Raw genomic sequence first — 23,190 nt, forward strand, 5'->3', positions numbered from 1 at the left:
TGTCGATGTTCGACGCCTTACAAACTGATCTTGTGCGGGACGCAGCACCCTGCTCACCAGGCTGAGGACGGGTACGAGCGTTCGTCGTCTGTAGTAGTCGCAGCAGCAGAGTTTGAGATTGAGCAGCAGAGCGTAGTACGACACCAGGTACAGACCGTCTGCGTTCATCAGGGACTGACAGCTCAGAGTGTCGCCGGCCTCGAAACCCGGAGAGTGGATCCCACCTGAGGAGAGAGGGAGACAAAGGGGAGATTTCTGAATGGTTAAAACTCACCTTTTAAGGGTCATATCAGTGTTATAAAACTTTGGGCCATTTTTTTTTTACTTTTTGGAGTCTCAAAAACTACTAGGTATAGGTGTTTTGGGATTGCTCTGTTAAATTGCTTCAGCCCACAGCCACACACAGCCACAGCCAAAATAGGCTGTAATATCTGCAACATAATCCCTTGCAGAACATGGGAGCTGAGAGTCTAAATTAATCTGTTAAAGGGATAGTTCGGTTTGTTTGAAGTGGGGTTGTATGAAATAATAGTAAGTGTACTACACACAGTGGATGCCGGTCAACACGGCCCCGTTGCTTAGAAACCGGCCGGAGTGCTGGAACGGATGCTAGGCTATGTGCTGCTGCAGATAGGGTCAATTCCACACGTAATTTATCCACTTATAAGGACGTCCCGCCTAAAAATCAATAGAGATATAGATTGTACTCTATATTTGAATATTCCACTAAGAAAGCCTCTTTATTTGGCACTACTCTGTGTGGACCGCAACACCTACGCGTTACTACGCCTGCAGTAACTTTTCTCAGTGCTGCGCCTGGAGTGTGGATGTTTACATAAGTGGAGCTAGCCACCGCTATCTAACACCATTGTAACTCAACAGTATAAAACACTTCACACATGTCACAATGTCCTCTGGTCCCCACTGTGAACGGCACTTTGTTGTTTCCATAATATTGTATTTTCTTTTATTTAAAGTAGGTTTGCTTGTGTTGTTGTGTGGTATGCATATATAATGTTGGATCCAAGATACAAAATAATACAAACAGACACACCAAAGTTGAGACAGAGGTTTATCTCAGATTCTACATAGAAATGTAGAGATCTGAGGCAAGTGTTCTGCTTTCCGTTTGTACTACGCTTGTAGTCCGAGTAATATTGACCAATCACGTATCAACAGGCTGCGGCGTATGCAGGAAAAACAGACCGTGTGGAGAGCAAAAGCAGGCCTAACATAATGCGCTGTAATGACATCCCAGCTCCCATCAGTGTCCTCTGACAATGATTTAGCTTCTTATTAATCTCTAGATCAAAAGTTCAACTTGAGATCAATTCCCTGACCCTGTGTCACGAAAGCCGTTCAGCGTTTAGATTTCCTGACTTCCTCGAATGCCTCAGAAACAATCGATCCGACCTCCATTCAACAAACAAGCATTTTAAAAGTAGTTTTCTTCTCCTCTTGAGGACAGACCTGACAAAGCTGCATTTTTACTTTCTCTGCAAAGGTAAGAAAAACTGTTTCTTTTTCTGTGAACAATGCAGCACGCGGAAAATGAAGTCTTGGGTAGTGAGTGAAGAAGGAAGAAAGGGACTAACACAGAGCGAGGAGGAGAGACAAAAGAGGGAGGTGAAAACAGAGAGTAGGCACTGGACAGAGAAATCAAGAAGGAAAGAGAGAGAGAGAGGAGAAACAGAAGAGAGAATCAGACTTCAGACAGGTAGAGGTAAGACAAAGAAAATAAGTGTGAAGGTGAGAGGAGACTGAGAGATAAAATCTGTTAGCTGATGACAAGTCAAGTGTGAAAATCAGAAACTCTCTCCGGGGATTCACAGCCTCGACCAAATTCATTAAGTCACTTAACCGCAGAGTTTAATTTGATTCGTAATTTTGCTCCGCTGATGTAAAAACTCCCAGCAGGCTCACTGTTTTCACTGATGGATTATGGGTCATGCCCCGGAGGCAAAACATTTTATCAAACTGTTCATGCTCTGAAGTGATGGAGGGAATATAGAGTACAGTTTAAACACATCCACATTATGTTTCTGAAAATGCTTCAGCATATATAATTAACCAGGAGAATAAAAGAATACTGTAGGCAAAGGTCTGAAAGAAAAAGGCTTCTGTTCATCAGCCACTGACTTTTCCCTTAATGTTTACTGAATAGATGCGAAATGAAGGGAAGTATTCATCCCCACTGTATAGGTTTATGTTAAATAAGATTGCTAATGTCTCTCAACACAGAAACCAATGACTGTATATATAGACGGACGATGCGTCTCCATCTGCTCTCATTGTACAAAATTGATGCCAAAATAGCCCCAGTGCAGTCGTGATGGGTGGGGGGAGCCGCCGTAGCCACTTCCGCTACCTAAAAAACACAATTAAATCACCTAATAACCCTTACAAATAACCCGCAAGTCGGTGTGTTTAACAGCAGAACAGCTTCTTGTGTTGATCTGAGGTTAATGTTCACAGATATGGAAACTTCCTCTCACCGTTCCTCCTCTACTATGCTAATCAGGAATAGAGCTGCAGGAGCCGTATTTGTCAACAGAGCTGTCAATCATCCTTTTTACAGCATCAAGTAACTAATTAAAAATAAACTTGTCAGAAAAATTTACTTGGACGTAAATCTGCATGGTAAGAACTATAATGACAGAAACTATAATGACTGCAGCCAGTCAGCAGGGGGCGATAGAGATGTTTTGGCTTTACTTTTAGGGAGCTGTCATGTCGTCCATCTTTTTTTATACAGACTATATGACAGAAACACAAGATGCGATTTAATGAGACTAAAGTTTAATATATGGTCATCATGTTTTAATTTGTTTTAATTTAATTTCTGAAAAGTCATAATTTATCTCTGACATATGGTGTGGCATAAATACTACAATACCCATGAGCCTTGAGGTGACGTTAGAGGTGTCAATCAGACCTCAGGTGAGTTCAGAAATCACTGTTTCCAAGACTAAAGCTTCGTGAATCAGATATTTGCTGCACCCCAGCAGACTCTGGTGCAGATTGGCCCTCACCACAGGTTGTAGGTTTGTGCTCAGACACTGGAAATCAAAAAATGCCATCTCTTTTAATGATGACCTAAAATAGTCAATTATGAACCATTAATTTTTAAATTGAACAACAGACAGGAGGTGTTTCATGAATATAATACTGAACAGCTAACTAGGTTGAAGCTGACATTGTTATTATATGCATGCAAGATGTTTTCATGATCAGTGAGTTGGACTGCCAATGCTTATGTATCTTTATTTTATTTATTATCATGATTATTTATTTAATATTTTAGTTTTCCTACTGTTGTTTTAGTTTTATTTTTTGTTCTTTTCTCTGTCTATGTTTTGTGTGATGTCATGTCTTTTGAAAAACAATGAAAAGTGATTACAAAAAAAGAAATCATGGTTTCCTTGTGTTTATATATTTACATTTTTCTCCACTCCAACTGTCGCTTAACGTTTCAGAATCCTATTTTTGGAAACAATTTAACATAAATATAATGCAGACTGAGTGGGGACTTAAATAATGTAAACATGAGCTCCTGGCTTTCACACAGAATAAATAAAACTGTAAGGGCAGCTGTAACCCAGAGTGCAGATAATGTTTTCAATCATTTCTCAATTAGTTTAATTTACTGTAACTCCATGCCACTTCACATACAAATCCAGGAGCCATAATGTGCTTTATTCCTATGTTGATTATTATTTGTTTTGTGGCACTCCTTCTATGGTTTCATCACTTGCAGTAATTGGCACCTGGGTGTGGTTTACCTGTCAGGCAATGTCAAAGTTTGCTTTTTGTGTTATAATTCAGTTGTTAGTTTGATTAACAGTTAAACTCATCTGAACACTTTTTGTTTTTTTGTGTACGACACGTCACAATTAAGAGCCCACTAGCTTAAATTACGTGTTTTAGTTTCACCACATTAGTGATTTACCTGCAGTTAGCTACTGAAATGTTTTATTCCGTGTTATTTTATTGTTTTCTTTGCCTGCAGTTTAGTTGTTAATAAAACAAGAAGTGAATTTCTATATATTTTTCAAGCGCTGATTCAAACATTCAATATCTCATTTAGGGTTACACCAGCAGAGACTCTAGCCGATTAATAAAGAACAGGCTGCTGCACAGATCTCCACCCTCAGCAAATACCCTGTTTGATTAGCTAACACCCAAACACACACAAATGCACAAAATCATATCATCTATGCACTAACAAGGCTTCTCACATGAAGAGAAACCAAGTCACACCAACACATAAAACAACCCTGACCCCTCCCCGATTCCTCCCTCTCTCACCAGCCTGCAGGCCGGTGCAGAAAGACGAGGAGAAGTTCTGCAGCGACAGGTCCACATCTGTGGCGGTGGCCAATCCCAGCAGCCGCGGCAGCAGCGCGGCGAGCGACTGGACGAACAGCCTGGCACTCTGCTGGTCGGCCTCCTGGTTGCGGAGAAGTTTGAGTGACAGGGCAGCGGTGCGCAGGGAGCGGTGGCCCGGACAGTCACGAGGGGTCTGCTGCTCCTCGTCGGCCAGGGAGACGTTGTCGGAGCCGATGTCAGACACGTCGGAGCGCCCAGAGTCTTTCTCGGCGGCCATGGAGTACTGGTCACACGAGTCGAACTCTGTGCGTGACAAGTCTTGCTCCTCCATACTGAAAACACAACAGGTAGATTGATTACAATTTGTATGTTTATGATGACATTTAGATAAGCACTCTATAGGAAATTATATACGTTTCGTACTTTCCAGGCAACGATTGAGGCGCGTGTGCCGGGACAGAACTGCTCCAATGTTATTCAATGCTGCAATATCTACCAGCCGCGTGTGCTGCGCAGAAGACGGGCGTAACATGCGAGTAATTTTCTGCTGCTCCTGCTGTCTATTTTTCCCCGCTGCTGCGCGTCAGTGAAGCGTTGATAAACATTGACTGCTATGTAAATACATGCCCACAACCAAGGAATCCATGTTAAACGACTTGATCTCTTCATTTTGGCCAACTTTGATTTCAGTTTCCTTTTGAAGTCATTGATATGCTCGATGAGCAGGCAAAATTCATTGTAAAGAGCAATGAATATGTACATTTCCTCCACATCTGGGTGTAACAATCTTATTAATTCATTCTCATTTGACTTCTACATCCTACATAAACACAGAATTTATGCAAATTTAAGAAATAAGTCTGCAAGTCGGTTGCAGGGTTGTCTTCACCACCCCTATTGATTGCCAGGAATCGCAACTACCATTGGCTGACTTTGAGACCCATCTTTGCTGAAGTCTCAGCCGGTGTCGATCGCAAAATAGATGCTGTCGTGACGCTTATGTGACGAACATTCATCTGACGCTACACTGTGGGTGTAGATTCCCAGTTAGCCTTATTTGTATTTTTATAAGCTCCAAAAACATTTTTTGTCAACTGCTTTACAGATGAAAAAGTAATTTTTGAAAAATTATCCATCAAACTTTTTTGCATCTTTTTTTACCTGCCAAAATATTTTCTGTATCCTGTGAAAAATGGTAAAATAATCCAAAATGTTTTTTCCCTCACCTGTGTCATGGATTGAAAAGAATTAAAGTGATGAGAAATATTTTTCTGCCAAAAACTTTTTCACAAATTTTCTAAGGGCACAAACTAGGGTGAGAAAACACATATAATACCCAGATGTATATGTTTCTAACTTCTCTTTCTCTTTCTTCTCTTTCGAACCTCCGTAGTTCTGCATTTAAAAAATACATCAAAAAGTGACAGCTGGCAAAAAAACCTGACAAACTTAATTTAGAGTAATTTAGTGATATTTAAAGGATTGTTTGAACTTTGTTGTTTGCACCAATAAGGTTGCTCTAAAAACTGCTCTGAAAAGGAAATATATCCACTCTTCAGAATGATTTTCAAGCTTCTAAAAGTTAATATCCATAGTGTCCTCAAAATGTATAGAAAACAATAACTGCCTGTGAGGAGTGAAAATAATCAAGTATAGTTTGTGTAGAAAATGACTCCAGAAATTGGGCAAACAATAATAGAAGATCATATCAACATGCAATCCTTTGAGCTTAAAATAGCAACAAGTACAGCACATTAAAGGTATAATGAGTAGGATTTTCTCAGAAAAATAAAATATAGACTTTTACAAATATAATATAATATAAATCATTACTTATGGGCCTCTATACATGTGTGTTTGTGAGTGTGTGTGCAGACCCTTGTGAGACCCTTCCCTCTGCATCTATTCTGTTGTTTTGCTTTGCACGGGACGTTTTCAGGAGGGGCGCTGTTGTGCTTCCCTGAGCCAATCACAGCGTACAGGTGAGTGTGAGAGTGGTTTTAAATTAGCAACTGGGCCCCATTCAGACCGGCGAACATGGTGAAAGAGTGACGCAGAGTTGGCCTTCTTTCTGTCGGACAGGTAGGTGCCTCAAACCAGGTAGGACAAGCTAACCGGCTGTCAGAATGCTAGCGCAAAGATAAGCGGCGGTTAGCATGCTAGCGTAAAGTTAACTGTGATGCTGTCTGTGTTAGCTCGGCGGGGTGGGCGTGTTCTCGCACGAGAGAGTGAGAGTGAGCTTCTGGTGACGAAGAGCCCAGGAGGAGGGGCCAAGTTTGAATGTGTTGTTGACAAAATGCAAGGAAAAATCCTACTTATTATACCTTTAAAGGTTTAAATTTGGTCTATTCACACATAAACACACACATAAACATAAACACACACGCATACCTGAAATTGCTCTCACTGTATCGTGACCCTCCCCCATGGTGTGACCTGGTCCGAGACTCCACAGACAGGAAGTTGGTGATGTCTGGGTAAACTAGACCGTGAGTTCGCTGCACCACATCGGGAGGAACTACACCTCCTCTGTCTCCACCTCCACCTCCTCCTGCCCTTTGTTTCTCTCCTCTCCCCTCAACCTCCCCCACACCTCCTAACTCCTCCCGTTGGTTCACATGGCCCGGCTCGAGGCTCGGCTCACGTTTAATCCCCTCCTGGCTGCCGCAGGATGGGGGCGAGGGTAGATGTGCGTCCTCCCCACACTCCTCAGGTGTGGTGTGACCCAAGCCAAGCTCCCCGACCTCCAGGTCTAGGGTTGTTTGGCCTGTTTCCGTGGTGATGCTGATGCTGATGTCGGGGCTGCGCTCGGTGGCCCCGCTGGTGGCCACGTTGGAGGAAGAAGAGCTGGGGTCCCAGGGAGCCTGCTCAGAGGCCAGGATGTGTCTCTGCCACCTGAAGTCGGCCTCGTTGATCTCCATGGACTCACGCGTCGACTCTGTTCCATCTTTGAGATCTTCCAGTCGTCTGAGGAGAAGCCGAGCCTGAGAACAAACAGCTGCTATGTTATTGCCAACGTCAATATTTCATCTGTCAGGTCCTGACAATAAAACTGGGTTATAAATTTGTCCTATCCTGCCTCAGCTGAGTACCTGCTCGGCTTGGATGCCGCGGCCCTGCGACAGCTCGTCCAGCGCCCCGAGGAGAGCGCAGGCACAGGAGACGGAGGAGTAACACGCCTCGATGCCTCCCTTCATACAGGCCTCTGTCATCCCGTCCATCACTCTTTCCAAGTAGACACAGAAACACCCAAACATAAGCCTTTTGAAATACTTTCTGACAACTCGAATAAGGAAGGAGAGGAGTTACTAACAGTTTGAGCAGGTCCAGGTGCGACTTCCTCTTTGAGAAAGAGCGCTTCCTTGTTTCAGGCTCAGCCACGCACGGACCAGCCAGGTCGTAGAGCCGCTGGGGGCTGCCCAAAATCTAACACACACACAAAGACACAGAAATTGATCGCTACATTCATCTTTTCTCATTTTATGTCTAATTTTCAAGCAGGTGTTTTCTCCTCTCACCTCCTTCATGATGCGGATGGCCTCGGTGCGGTGCTGAGGAGGCGGGTACAGCAGGATCCTGTGGTAGAGCGACTGCAGCACAGGTTTCATCGACTCCACGCAGCTCACCAGACGCACAAGCTCCGCAGCGATGTAACAAACAGTCCGCACTACCGGTGCAATCCTGGCGGGGGCGCTCGAGGAACAGCCGGACCCTCTGCCTTGATCGGATATCCCTCCACCCGAGGAGTCCACCTCCTGGCCGATCCCTGGCAGAGGAAGACAAGGAGGGGCATTAAAGACGCAGCAGTGGAATTATGCTTTACCTGCATTATTTTGTATAAATAAAAACTCTTGTAGCGACCATCTGTTGTGGTTTCTCCAGTAAATCCAGTTACCTAGACTGAGTCTATCTGAGAGACGCTCTCGGTCTGTCGCCCCCATGTAGCCGTGGTTGGATGCGATGGTTTTGTCGTTGACAGGATTTCCCATGATCGCCACGAGAGACGGACACAGCTGCTTCCTGGACAGATGATATCATTGTTGTATTAGGATTATGAAAATATTCAAATACATAAAAAATATGGAGAGTTAAGGGATTTAACAACAAAATCTAAAAAGAGAAGCAGAACAATAAACACAAAATTATTAATGACATCTTGGATTGGCTTATTGTTCTAAAAGTGCATTATTTGGCTCATGACTTACCATACAAGGTCAGTGAAACCTCTGGACAGGTGCATTGTGGGAGGACAGCTGCTGAGCATGGAGAGGATGCACTCCAGGTAAAGAAGCTGCAGGAGCTGGTTTCCACTGGAGGGTGAAAAGGCACAACACAGTCAAAAATTAACACTTAAAGGGGCTATATTTAAGACTTCACAAATATTCATCAATCAAATTTAATTTTTGAATGCCAATGTGTGAATGGGGTAGTAGAGGAACTGATAAATTGAGACCTTCCCCAACTTCCTCCATCGGCCCTCACAGCCAGTGGGCTGAATTTAATATAAAGCACTCGGGACGGTTATTCTGCAAAACAAGAGGATGTGAAGTGTCTGCGCGTTTGTGAGTAACTCTGCTGACAGCTCATTTTCCACCACTACAATCAACAGTGTGCAACACGAGTCAACGCCAGCTGTGAAATTGAGATGGATAATGCCAACAAACGACACCCACAAGAACACAGACACAAACTACACACAAGAATAAAAAATTAAAATACGTTTTATCTAGTGAAGCCCATCTGACCAAACAGGAATGTGATCGATGTCAGGGGGAAACAAGAGTCAACACGGGCAGGGCATGCAACTCATGGAGACCTTCACTTGCTTTTGGGGATCTGGGGGGGAACAGACCCACAACTTATTGTTGTCATAGAAACAAAACCTGCATGCAGCGTTCTCTCACTGGGCGTTTTTTCTCTCACAGCACAAATGCTTCATCCCAGCTCTCTCCAGCCGCCCTGCCCCTCCTGGCTAATGTTTGCTAATGCCGTTTGGTTACGAAGCACAATGCCGGAGTCATCCAGTGTATTTATGTTAGAGCTAGCTCGCTAACGTTGTGACTACCAAAATACTATCTGAGTGTGTATGTCAGTTATCTAGCTTGACAAATAACTTTAACTAACATAACAAACAGTGTTGATCTTGTTAATTATGTAGAGAACAAAACAAATGTGTATAACTACAGACTGTTTTCTATTAGCCAATATCATTGCATTACCTGCCTGGGCTAAGGTTAGCCAGCCAGCTGTAAGCTGCTGGCAACAAGCTACTGTTAGCTTTTCTGCAATCGCAGATGATTTGCCAGTTAGGCATTGTAGCAAAACACCGTTGTTAATGCCTGCGAGTGTCCACGCGAGCGTGTACAAGAAGGTTGACTGCAGTTCCCTCAACGGCCGACCGTGTCGCTAGAAATGAAGATTTTATTACTGTTGTTCCATTAGGAGTTAGAGGACACTTCTGCCTGGGAAGATCATTCCCCACAAACCTGCTGAACAGTAGACATCTCGAGTGCATTTATCAAAACCGACAAGTTCAGAACAAACAAAACAACAAACATGAGCTCAAGACAGGCGAGTTCCCTTGTTGCTGAAATGGAGCGAATGAAAAGCTTCAAGCAACTGACCCAGGAGGAAAGAAGGAAGGAGGTCAGGAGTCTATGAAAAGCTGAGAGCCATGGAGATGGAGCGGAGGGAAGGATGGGCTCTGGAAAACATGGAGAAGCTCGAGAGGGAAAGAGAGGAGAGAGAAATAGTGGTAGTAGTAGTCTGAGAAGAGGATGCAGGAGGCCGAAATGAGAGAGGAGGAGGAGAGGAAGGCCGATGATGAAAAGGCCCTGCTGAAAGCCAAAGAAGGCCAGCTGACGCAAGAGAGGCTTCAGTAGTTAGAGGTGATGCACGTTGAGGAGGAGCCCAGGTGCACTATCAGTGCTCTGAAAGAGAGGAGGCGAGAGGAGGCTGAGCTGTGTCGCCTGCCTGGGGCGGGAGACAATGCCGGCCCTGATCGCCTGACCTCTGAGCTGAAGGCTGAAAAGCTGCAGAGCACAAAAATTCTGCACAACAACTATGTGGGAGGGCAAAAAACAGACAGTGAGTCTGTCTAAGAAAAGCCCCACCCAGACAGCTCCACCTACCTCCTGTTTACTGCAAAGTCTGCAGGTTTATATCATATTTTATCAGTTTTCTTTATTCTACCTTTCTATTTCTGAACTCATTTAGCCCTGAAGTGTTTATTATTGTCCATATGGAAATGTATTGTATTTTAAACTTCAACTTTTATCTTATCTTGCCTTTACACAAACCAGAAACACCCAAACCCAGCATCCCCCTGCAGTAGCTGCCAGACCAGCTTAAAGTCAGTTACTGGCTAAACAAGTACCGTGACCACAGAGAGAGGCTGGATGAGAAGAGAAAGAGAAAGGCTGAGGAGCAGCACGCTCGTCATACCGCCTACAAGGCGAGCCAAGCCAGCCAGTATTCCTGGCGTTATGATTCTTACACTGCAGGATCCGCTGAGAAGAGGAACAGCATCCTAAAATCCATGTTTTAAATGTGCTTTTTACTTTGTTTCTGTGTTGTTTTGTGACACAACACAATAAAACTGTGTTGCAATGAAAACACTAAGTTGACCTGATTATCGTGTTACATAAATTGGTGGTTAAAATGTGCTTTAATATATTGAAGTGTCTACAGCCAGGCTGGCTGCTCTGTAAGACAGCACAGGCACAGCAAAGCTTTAAGCTAAACGCTAATTTCAGTAGGCTTCCATGTTGATTTTAAGCAGGTGTAATGTTTAGCATGTTCGCCATTTTTCAACACAACTTGGCCATGAATAAAGGGCCAAAGTCACCATCTTTTAGGGGCCAGAAATGGCTGTAATTTCACAGCAGTCCAGTTGTCAAGTCTGCCTGGTAACTTCAAAGCAAATACGCAACTTTAAAACATCCATGCTACCAGCCAACAAACAATCTGGCACATTACATGTGCAAAAAAAAAAACTGTTTATTTTTTCTTTTTTTAACAGTTTTTGTACAGATCAAACAAAACAGATATAACGTGTAAATTAGTGAGCATTAGAGCTGCTTCCTGTTTCGACTCTTCATGCTAAGCTAAGTGTATGAGCATAGTCAGATATGAAAGTGGAATCAATCCTTCTTTCTCTAAATCTCAGCAGGGAAGCTAATTTTCATACTTCGCAAAAGTGTAACCTCTTCTTTAGTGCCATCAATAATGTAGTTTACATAATGATACACACTTCATATTTAAAAAAAAAAGTGTCTTAGATATATACATTTCTTTCTAATGGCCAGCAGGGGGGCGACTCCTCAGGTTGAAAAAGGAACCTTGATTGTAAAAAACGGAGATGGGAAAAATTTGCCTACTTCTCAGTTGATTTATTAACTCATTAAACATTTTTCTAATGATTTTATGGTTTCATCACAGTTTTAGTATGGTCTCTTTTGGCTCCAAAACTCGAAGCTACAAATTGGTAGTCTGCAAACTAAAAGGTGTCACAATAGGTACCCCAACTTCTGTGTTTGGCAAAGAATCTACAAATGTCACTTAGCCTGTGACTTGCACAGATGTAGTTTAACACTGTTCAGCTAATGAGGAACTTTTTCAGGTTAAACACAGCATGGAGTCTGCTAAACAGCAGCTTCACTCGATATATGATGAAGTTACTGTTAAAATAAGACTCTTTCATTTACAGCTTACAAAAGCATATATTACAACAACAGCAAATCATCCATTATCTATACCGTTATCCAGTTCAGGGTCGTGGATGGGCCGGAGCCTATCCCAGCTGTCATTGGGCGAGAGGCGGGGTACACCCTGGATCCCAAATCAATCACAGGGTTGACACATAGAGACAGACAACCATTCATCCTATGAATGCATGATTGCAGCATTACCTGTCAACTGACTCCAACTTTTCACAGAAAACTGTCAGAACAGTCACCACGTCTTCACACAGAGCCTGGCTGGTTGGAGAAATATCTGCAAACACACACACACACACACCATAACAAGGTTAATTCATGGGACCTACTTTATCTTTATTCAATATGTACATGAGGTGATTAAAACCTTATTACTGTCTCCTGGCTCTTACTTCCTCCCTCCCTCTCTCATCTACAGGTTTATCAGTAATACATTAAATAAATCAATACCTCCTCTGTGAACCTGTCTGGCTCTCTGCCTGCAGAGACATCAATCAAAACTGTTCCTGTGCGTGTGTGTTTATGTGTGGGACTGTATAGTATCATAAAGAAGCCCTGACAGTCAATCTGTGAAGGCGTTTTTTAATACCTGCAGATTGGTGATTACAGTGGTGTTATGATACTATAAAAAGTCACAGCCTGAATGGCTCCATGTAGCCTAAACCTGATGAAAACTGAGCTCCTGCTAGCGGCTGCAAATCTATAAGACTATTGTCACTTTTAAATGTAAGAGTTAAAGGAGCTAGTCTCCCCTGGAAAGAGCCGCTGTCAGTCAAAGCTGATGTTCTCTGTAATCGATAAAAGCAATAATATTTGAGATTGGCACCAGAGCTGTGGAGAAAGTTGTACAAACAGCTCGTGGTTTTGCCCATTCTACATTCCTACAACACCCAGCATGCATTGTGCACCTCCCTCTGAAACGAATGGCCCAGCGTTAGACGCTGGAGTGAAATACTACCGTTTCACTGCAGGCAATGTCTCATCAGAGCGGTACAGAATCTGAAATACGACGAGAATATACCGGTGGATCGTCTAAAAAATCTACATTTCAAACCTGACGATTTTGAACGAGACATGACATCATTTTACAGTCTGGCGGAGGTTTTCCAGGGCCCATCGGAGAGCGGATAGCATCCTCCAAAGGCACTGAGCAAAATTCCATTTTTTCCTACCATAATGGCATTAGCTCCCCATAATAGAATGAAAGGATTGTAGGTGGAAATCGATGAACTGGCCCTTTAAGAAATATTTTGTTTATGTTTGTCCAGTCAGAATTGTTTGGGGTCTGTATTTTTGTGTATATTTTTAGCAAAACACTCCTGCTATTTGAAAATACTCCAAGACATTACATCACAATAAGCACAAATACCACTGTAGGCACTGGTGGACAATTTCTATCAGGGTTTAGATGGTTAGGCTCACTTCACATAAGAAAACAGTACATACTGGATATAATTAAAATGCTCAAACTTTGCCAGCCTTAGATTCTAAGTACTAGTCTGAAGGGGCCATGGGAGGGTAATTACGGTGAACGGTTTCAAACATCCCATTAGCTTGTCAGGCTCATCTCCACATTGTCAGACTGGCCTCAATTACCACCAGTGACTCCAGCTGTAGACAAGCTCAAAGAAAATGTGTAGACTTTCCGTAACCATCTTCTGTACCTAAGCCTTGCCAAAACAAAATCTTATCAAGACATATAAAATGCTCTGCTTGAAATAATAAATTGTGTCTGATGTTTTTCTACGTTTAATTACCTTGTAAAAATCTCCCAAGGCATCTCCTCCTTCTACCTCATTACAAATTCCTGAATCTGCATAGTCCCTGCCCACTATGCAACCGCCTCCGTCGCCAAAACAAAGCACGTCTCTGCCATCGTTTAGTGGCAACTTGTTGAAACTTAGCTAGCTTGAAAAGTAGTATTTAGTAGCAGCAACGGTAACTATAGTTCAGTCAGACAACTCATGTTGTTATAGTTTGAAATGTTTATTGCAGCAGCAGCAGAACATAGCTTGTTTGGCGTCTAGGCTCCGACCTCATCCCTCCTCGCTGATTTATTTTACATGCAGAAATTGAGGAGTGATGAGATAATATCTTAAACTCCCTATTCGGAGCCTACAGGTGGATGCTGGGGCTAAAAGTAAGAGCGCAGTACTGGTGCAGGGTAGCGATGGCAATGACAGAGCAGAGGGAGAGACAGGAAATCTTGCAGCTTAAATCGACCGCCAATTGGGAGGAAGTGTTTGTCAGGTGACGTGGAAGTGACGTGTATCAATTATTATATAAGTGCAGCTCGAGTTGTCTGCCTGAATTAGCTCGCAGGTGACGCCCCATTAGTCGTAGTGAGTTGGCAAAAATTACGCTGACGGTTACAGCTGGCTCGTGCATCGCCGAAGTGGTTGCCATCGGTTGCACAAAATATGTATAGCGTCACCCCGTCCATTAACGGGATTGGCTCCTTAGGTTTGTTACGTCTCAAACCTGCCAATCTGAAAACGTGTTGTTCAGCCTGTCCTTGGTACACTGCAGTTTAAAAGCAGACAGGCCCAGCCATGGAGATGACTGCTGATGTTGTCCCTGATATGTCTTGTAGCACATGAAAAACACCACATGGAGATGTTTACAAGGTTAAACACTGGATTTTCTTTATTTCTCTATTTTCTTTAATATACCATGTGAGGATGTCCCGTTCTAGCCTAGCCACTTTATTGGGTACATCTGTGCAGTCTGATGCAATCCAATACAACGATTCTGCCATAAAGTCCATTCTTACAATGCCTATAATGTTCAGTTTTGTTGGCACTGTTAAAGAGTGATGTGTATGTAAATAGGAAGGACCACTGACTTCGCACATTTACAACAATATGTGTGATTACATAACAGAAGTGATCACAGCCCCGGGGCTAATGAAGAAGAGCAGCAGAGGTGTATGATAGCACTGGTATTCATTTACCTCGTCTATGCAGGGGCGGTGCAGTCACCTCGTCTCCATCTGCACCCTGTGGAGGAGAACACAGCAGGAGGCGTGTTTACTGTCAGTGCATTGGTTTCTGATTACTTCACATGCCTCTGTGTGAAATGTGTGTTTACATGCGTGTCTATGGACATATAAGGAAAGTAAAAAAAAAATCCATAACATTAATATAAAACAACAAATTTAAATTGCTTTAAGCTGCTGTGAGGAACTTTCAGTTTGTGTTGATTTTGGCGCCCCCTGTTGACAAAGCCGTACCTCTTATCCCTTTGCTGATTTTGTCCTGTACATGCTTAAGTAGTGTTTTTAACAAAAAATCTCATCCTGCTTTCTTTAACACTCATATGTATCACTCACTTTAAATTTCTGCCCTGAAAAATGTCACAAAGGCAGCGTGCAGTTAATCACTTCGTCTGACAGCTTCCCCCCCGCCAGCAGTTTCAGGTATTCAAAATAACTACATGAGATTTGAGAAAGAGTCAAAGCATTACGAGTCCTGCTGTGATTCTTACCTCTGATTTAAAACTGTGCACACGGCTGTGTGTGTTTATGTGTGTGTGTGTAAAAGTTTAATTTCTGTATTGTATGTTTGTGAGAAGGCGTGACCTCTTGTCTGTGTCGCAGCTGTAGCGTCAGGTCTCCTAGTATCTGGCTCAGCGTGGCTCTCACCGCTGTGTTGATGCTGCGCTGGTGACAGCTGGACACATAGGTCTCGATACACACCTAAACACACACACACACACACACACACAAACACACACAAGATAACATCTGTCAGTGTGAGATCTTTCTTACGTCTGAGTCACAAAACCAGCAAAGTGACGCACAGTCCCGACACTGCATCACACAGTCAGTGAACTATCAACAAGGTTTATGGGAGGTTTCCATGGCGTCACAGGTTGCCACGGTTACCAGACTAATGCGGGCAAAGGGGCAAGGGGATGTATTGTTAGTGTGTCAGAAATCATCTAGCCAGATTAGAAGCGTACAGAGTAAACACTGCTGATCTATGGAAAGTACGAGAGAAGGATAGGTTAGTCAGCACTGAGCAACACGCGCACACACACACACTATAGTCCCAACATGGTCTTATGTTGTTGAGGTTAACAGGAGAAGGTTTTTGGGATGCATGTCAGAGCTGAAATGTGCATGCTAGAATTTATTTAGCATTTAATTCACCACAATTCTGTTTAATCGCCTATAAATAAAGAGGCTCATACAGCTCCTAACAAAGACCATCTCTGCTAATTATATTTAGAGTTTAAGTCTCGGCAGCCTCAGGGATGGTTTCCACCACCTGTGCTGAATCAATGAAGGATCAATACAGCCTGCATCATTATGCCTTCCAGCTGCAATCCAGTCTGTGCATGGGACGGCAGGACTGCAAGGAGCTGCCTCCCACAGTTCAAACTCCTTCTCCTGTAGGCCGAGGAATTTTAACACTTGCACCACTCGCAAGCATTCAATGTCACATGACTGTTTTGTTATTATAGCTGAAGTTTGGTGAAAGTAAAATTGTGATGGAGGCTTAGTATTTGTAGTCCATTCATCCATTATCTATACCGCTTATCCTGTTCAGGGTCGCGGGGGGCTGGAGCCTATCCCAGCTGTCATTGGGCAAAGGGCGGAGGTACACCCTGGACTGGTCGCCAGTCAATCACAGTAAAGCCGGAGAACCCACGCATAGTTGATGACTCTAAGTGGCCCGTAGATGATGGTGTGAGCGTGAAAGGTTGTCTGTCTCTATAGCCAGTTCAAGGCGGGATTATAACGCCGCTGTTGCATTCCGTCTTCTATGTAGAACGCACAGAGGCGGAACGGTGGAGCGAAGTCGTTCCGCCTAGGAGCCGGCATCGAAGTAGCAACAGAGCGTAACAGAGGCGAAACGGCGTCTGTGTAAACTGCAGAGCCGACAGGGCAGAACAGCGCTGTGTGTGTGTATTTGAAGCATGCGCTGTTTGTTTACACCTCGCTCGTGTTTTGCTTCCGCAACGCCGGAATGCTATGTGAAAACACATACTGGGGCAGCTTTATGCAGCCGTTGCTTGGTCCAATATAAAATGGCAAAAGCTGATCGACGGTGGAGCTTCGTTACGGCGCTGAGGCGGAACCGCAGTGTAAAAAGGGCTTATGTGTCAGCCCTGTGATTGACTGGTTGAAAGTGAAACATGCATGAAACAGACCAGAAGAAAAGAGCGGAGGGGGAGATAGTAAATAACCTGCAGCGATACAACTCATTGCTTATGAGTGGCACAAGTGACAAATTTATTGCAGCAATGTTGCGACAATACCATGTCGACATCTGCATTCGCCACATTGGCGGCCATTTGTCTCTGACATCAAACTCAGGGTGGGAAGCTCAGATGCTGTTATCATTTGCCACTGCTGTTGTTTTGGTTGCAAGTTGTGTAAACAAAACCAAGGGAATCTGATAAATCATTATGATTCCACAGATGGAAATTGCACTTTGCACTGCATCTTCCAATTAGCAGATGACTTACTGTACTTCCTGGGCTGCAACCACAAATACACCAAGCAGGGAAACTAGCAGAGATGAAGATTTCTCTGTAAAACTTGACACAGAAACAGATATGATCGTATTATAAAGATGAAGTATTAACTTCAGGCTCCCAGTGGTTGAAACTGAATAAATCCCCTCAGTGCTGCCAATCCCTGCATTAAGAACCTGTACAGAGCCCCGGTGTTTGTATAGGATGTTACAGATAATGGAGTGTTGCTGACAGCCTCTCAAGCCACCCTGAGTTATGACCCGCCACAAACAGAAACACGCACACACACACAACAGATGGCCGGTCCTGGCGGTGCAGAGCCCATTAACACAACATGTTGACCAGGTTTTTATGGGCTGTTAATGGACATCAAACATCACCTGGGTGCAGGAGCTGCTGCTGCTGAGGGAAGCGATGTTACAGAGAAACACTTTACAGATAACAATTCTGCAAGGGGCCGGGTCTCATATCAGAAACATCTCTATTCACAATGTCAATAGAGCTTTGTGTAAACAGCAATTTGTTAGTGATAGCACAGAACTTTTCATTTCCATTGTATAAAACCTGAAATATATGACCTAACAAAGGGTGTCCCATTTCATAGGTAAAGCTTTCAATACAGTCCGCTTCTGAAAGGCCTCTACCCAGTCGAGGGCAACCAAGAACTAAGGGTAGGGCAAAGGAAGGGAATTAAAACCATAAAACCACCTTTTAAGCATACAATACATGTTCTGTTAGATAGTCAAAATCTGGGGTATTCTTTCAAGGCCCTGCAGAACCTCAGAAAATCTTTAAAAAATAAGGGAGCACCTCAACAAAAGAGGTACAGAGGAATATCACTTTAAATTACCAAGCTGTCAAAGTGATAATCTCAAAGATTTTCATGTAAATAAATGTCTGTCACTATCTATCGCCAAACAAAATGGTGATTGAGCCTATGGCCCACTGATTAAAGCCTTTGCATTTACAGTATTACGGACTGGGTGTCTGGTAGCGAGCGGTATACAAGCGGCGCCCAGTTAGTGACGCATATTCCATCACCGAGCAGTGGTTGGTCTGCCAGAGAGGGTAGGCGGAGCTAAGTAAGTGTTGCGAGTAAACAGTAATCTACTATGGCTGAACAAACAAAGGAAAGATCGATGACTACAGATACAACTTCAACAATAAGTGAAAATCCAAAGAAAAAGAAACAAACTCGACGCTCAGATGAAGGCAAACAGTCTAAAAAGGAAAGCGACCGTCAGCAAGGAAAATCAAGAGTTACAACCGGAGCCAACTGTGGACATCACACATATGTGGGAATATGGACATATATCACATATATCTGGGAAGTGTGCTCCCGCAATTACTGTTTATCTCCATAGGTGCTGCCAAAGGGATCGAAACTGAGATCTTCGAGATTATAACTTTAAGTAATTAAATTGGCATTTTACTTGAATGAGTGACCTAACTGTTCCTCCCCTTGTATATCCATGAACATGGATGTTAGTTGTTTGTCTAAAGGTATACTGCAAAGCTACAAGTTGAATGTGTGATGCTGTTCACCCTGCTGGAAAGGAAGGCTAGATTCATAGCCATATTAAGCTTTTACACTGATGTGGTAACATTATATCTACCTTTGAAACGTGGACAACTTCAGTACAGAATTGAACCTGTTGCACGTGGCAGCCACTCCGAATTATGTGCACGACATTATCAGGAAGTGCTGGACTTTCATTTTTCATTGTAAACAATAATCTTTACATTCACTTGTTCACTTTAAGCACCAATATGGAGTAACTATTAAAGAGAGGATTTGGGCATTACATGCACATGTTTCAAGAGTTACTAAGCATTTCTTTAACCTGCCTACAATACCATCTTAAACACATATTACAGCTATATTCTGATGATTTAGCTAAGCTTTGATAAGAGAACAAGTTCACAACTATTTTAACATCTTTTTTTAAAGATATACTCTTGTATATTGTGATACCTAATCCATATTTCATGGACACCTGTGAACCCTAGCAATATTTGTGCAACCATAGGTCCAGCATGTCACTTCTTTTACAGCTCATGTCTCCCTTCATCCCAAAGGTCTCTTTTGTTCTAGCTTGTATTTTCCAAAAACCAGCTAATCTTCATGCCTGTATGTGTGTGTTTGTGTGTGCAGGACCACTCTTCTCAACCCTCTGAATAATTAAAGAGATTACAGCATGAGACAAGGCCTTTGGGTGAGCAGGGTAGGAGCGGAGCATCACCTTTAAAAATAGACTGAGCTCATGTACTGCTTGCTATGCTAACAGTTCAAAGAGGGAGTGGTGCTATCTGACATTAGCATGGTCTGGGACAGTACTATTAACATTTTGAGAATGAAAAATGCTTCAATTTTGCTTCATCATGAGGGAAAACCTGACAAAGAAGAAACAGCAAACAACAGTGAAAATGAAATCTGATGTAAAAAATAATAATATATAATTTTGTACATATTGCTAACACTAAAAAAACAGTGTCCCTGTTTGTTGCTAGATGTATAATCCCAGCATTTTACCTCAGCAATCCTCAGTATGGAGTCTCCATTAATGTCAAAGTTTGGCGAGTAGGTTATACACAGCAGGACCTGCACACAGGAGACACACACAACGTGTTATACTTTCCAAAAGGGACAAACGCAACAGCTCAGGGAAATGAAATTCAATGGATGCAACACTCAGATAAACACTCAGCATATTTACATTTCTTTTCTCATTTTAATGTAGGGCTACTGCAGAGTGGTCGTCCAGATATCGAGGAGCTAAGATCAGTATCTGTGGGCAACACATTTCGTTGTACATTCGCAGGTCTTACCTTCATGACCTCCACCTGCAGGTCTTCATGGAGAGATGGGGTTACCCTGATGGCCTCCAACATCTGGCTGAGCAGCTGCTTCTCCAGGACCTCCACCTCCCTGCCGACTCCACCCACAAATCTGTCCTCACACAGGAGCTTCTGATTGGAGAGAAAAGCACAGTGGAGACGGCTTTAAGGAGCAGTACTTACACACTACAAACAAACAAAATGTAGGTACTTACACAATTTGTACATGTTTAAGCTTGAGCTAACTTTTTTTTTCAAATACCATGCGTTTACAACTAGCCTGTTGGTTAAAAACTCAGATGTTAATTGCGTTTAAAGCAAGGCAGTAGTGTCAAGGTTGCAGAACTGGACTTTTAAATTGCAAAAGGAAGATTTTGTGATTTCTTATTTAAAAGGGGGGGTATATTATGCTAATTTCAACCCTCATATTGAACTCTGTGATACCTGTGGAGTAGCTTAGCATAATTTACAGTTAAAAAAACTCAGGCCCTCTGCCTGAAACGACTCAGTCAGCTCTGTCCCTTTAAGAAACCCCACCCCTACAAGCCAAATCTCTTCTGATTGGCCAGCTCTCTCTGAAGCCTCCTGAGGCTGCACTTTGTGAGTGTGTAGAAAAAAACTGTGTGAAACCTGGCGTTCACAGCAGCCTGCAGACTGAGCTGAGAAGCCTGGGGATTACTCCAACATACTTTTACCTACAGATTTGAAACTTCATCCACGTTTTGTATGAACATCCAACATTATATTTCTTAAAATATTAATCAGCATAATATCCCCTCTTCAAAGTAGATGACATTACAAAAAATACATTTTATGATTGTAAGAAGACATGTTCTTAATTAAAGCAGAATAAAAATAAGAACAAGGATAGATATAAAATTGCTAGGGAAAAAAATATCTTCTCTGTGGTTCTTCTGTGTAGGGCAGTACCTGCATTCCTGTAAGTGCCGCCTGTCCCAGTTTGGTGTTTTTAGACTCCAGGGCCATCTGTAGAGGCAGCAGACAGCGCTCTCTGGAAGCACAGAAACCAACAGGTTACACCTCTGTTACCGGTAATGTTTTCAGAGCATCTTCACTGAATATGGTGTTCCCATGTACCTGTTCCTGCAGACAACACAGCTGGCATGTGGGGTACGAAGAACTTGTGAGTTACCAGTTATTTTTGTTAACCCACTGCTCACTCTCTCACTTGAGATGTTTGAGAACTTGCATTTTTAATCTAATGTATAAAAAAGTCTGGTATGATTCCACCACCAATTTAATCTTATTTTGTAAGAAACTGAGTCCTGTTTTAGCTCATTAGCTAGTTAATGAATTATCCTTGGGCACAGACTGTTTAACCTTCATTACTTAGCATTTGCTTGTTACTCACTATTCTCCAGCTCCACCTTCTTGTTCTAAATATAGTATTCTGGCTCAAAAACCAACAAACCAACAAACACTTACTCCAGTCTTGAAAAGTGTTGTCTACAAACTAATGGGTGACGTCACTGTTGTTACTTCCACCAGTTATAATGTCTTAAGGCGATCCTCAAGGAAGCATCCTAGGTCCTATTGTTTCTTTCTTTAGCTTCTTCTGAACAAAGCAATTAGTCATCATTATTTCAAATTACTGTTATATTCTCTATCGCCCCCTGCTGACTGGCTGCAGTTTAGCTCATAAAGCCCACCTCCTCCATGTTAACAGATGGGACATGAGTCAAACTATAAAATCAAAAACTAGTCAAACATATTTTTCTCAAAGATGGTTTCTGTCATTATCATGCTGGTTTAACTCCAAGTGTTTTTTTGACAAGTTTATTTTTAATTAGTTATTTGATGCTATAAAAAAGATGATTGACAGCTCTGAGTAGAGGAGGAACGGTGAGAGGAGACGTAACTAAAACAATCACAACAGTCATTGAAGTTTCCAGATCTGTGAACGTCTGCTTCAAACCAGCACAGAGAAGCTGTTCTGCTGTTAAATACATAGACGTGCAGGATCTTTGCAATTTTTTTCTGTAAGTTAAGTGTGTGTTTTGGTTAGCGGAAGTGGCTACGGCAGCTCCATCCACCGATCTCTACTGCGCCGCTCCGGCTCCAAATGTGCAAGATGGCAGCACCTGCCTCGGGGGCATTTTGGCTTCAATTTTGTACAATGAGAGTAGCTGGAGACGCGTTGTCCATCTATATAGACAGTCATTGGTTACACTGATGGTACACAACTATATCTATGTTGCCCGAGACAATCCCAGTTCTTTAAATTATCTTTTTGTCAAGAGGTTATTTTATCATGTTGCCCAGCATGACTTAAGTGTTTGGCAGTAATTGTAGCTGTCACAACATGTCTGACACAGAGACACAGTGATTGTGATGATCTTAGTGATTGAGTTAAAAAATAAAAATCAACTAATAGCCGGAGGCATCCCAAGGCGTGATACAGTAAATATTAAAGACCACCAGTCATAGTTCACCTCTCCAGAGCTAGCCTGCTGCCAGAAGGACTATTTATGGTTTAAATCTGTAAGAGCTGCTGTTGACCCATGACTTCAATATTTAATAAAGGGGAAGACTGAGGAGAAATCTGCAGAATATGAGAAGGTCTTAGTCTTGACTTCATCATGAACTCCAGATCCTCCTCCCTCTCTCCTGCTCTCAGTGATACTCCACATATTTCAAGTCCAGACTATGAAATCATAAGAGGAAAACAAAAGAAAATAACACTAAATATAATCAAATCAATGGCGGATTTAAAAATGGTACAAAAACAGAATACAGTCAGACTTTGTGCGTCTAATTCTGCTTGGACCCCTCACAGAAAGAGGGAAATGTCACTGCTGAC

The 23,190-nt window shown here is 42.7% G+C and overlaps 1 protein-coding gene across 1 annotated transcript in view; it reads right to left on the reverse strand.

Annotated features, from left to right (window-relative positions):
• arfgef3 (ARFGEF family member 3) overlaps positions 1-23,190 on the reverse strand; it is a 63,910-nt gene that overhangs the window by 34,720 nt on the left and 6,000 nt on the right. Inside the window, exons 3-16 of the mRNA XM_069659082.1 lie at positions 21,300-21,381; positions 20,361-20,501; positions 20,065-20,133; positions 15,555-15,744; positions 12,240-12,324; positions 8,535-8,639; positions 8,225-8,349; positions 7,848-8,062; positions 7,643-7,755; positions 7,422-7,554; positions 7,036-7,313; positions 6,721-6,990; positions 4,321-4,661; positions 58-224 (exon numbers count right to left, since the gene is read on the reverse strand). Of these exons, the coding sequence (XP_069515183.1) occupies positions 58-224; positions 4,321-4,661; positions 6,721-6,990; positions 7,036-7,313; positions 7,422-7,554; positions 7,643-7,755; positions 7,848-8,062; positions 8,225-8,349; positions 8,535-8,639; positions 12,240-12,324; positions 15,555-15,744; positions 20,065-20,133; positions 20,361-20,501; positions 21,300-21,381 (2,314 nt within the window). The remainder of the gene's footprint in view (positions 1-57; positions 225-4,320; positions 4,662-6,720; positions 6,991-7,035; positions 7,314-7,421; positions 7,555-7,642; positions 7,756-7,847; positions 8,063-8,224; positions 8,350-8,534; positions 8,640-12,239; positions 12,325-15,554; positions 15,745-20,064; positions 20,134-20,360; positions 20,502-21,299; positions 21,382-23,190) is intronic.

The sequence above is a fragment of the Semicossyphus pulcher genome, unplaced genomic scaffold (assembly GCF_022749685.1).
Source record: "Semicossyphus pulcher isolate SPU_LCO1_2020_fin unplaced genomic scaffold, fSemPul1.0.p SCAF_12, whole genome shotgun sequence".
In the NCBI taxonomy this organism is placed as follows: Eukaryota; Metazoa; Chordata; class Actinopteri; order Labriformes; family Labridae; genus Semicossyphus; species Semicossyphus pulcher.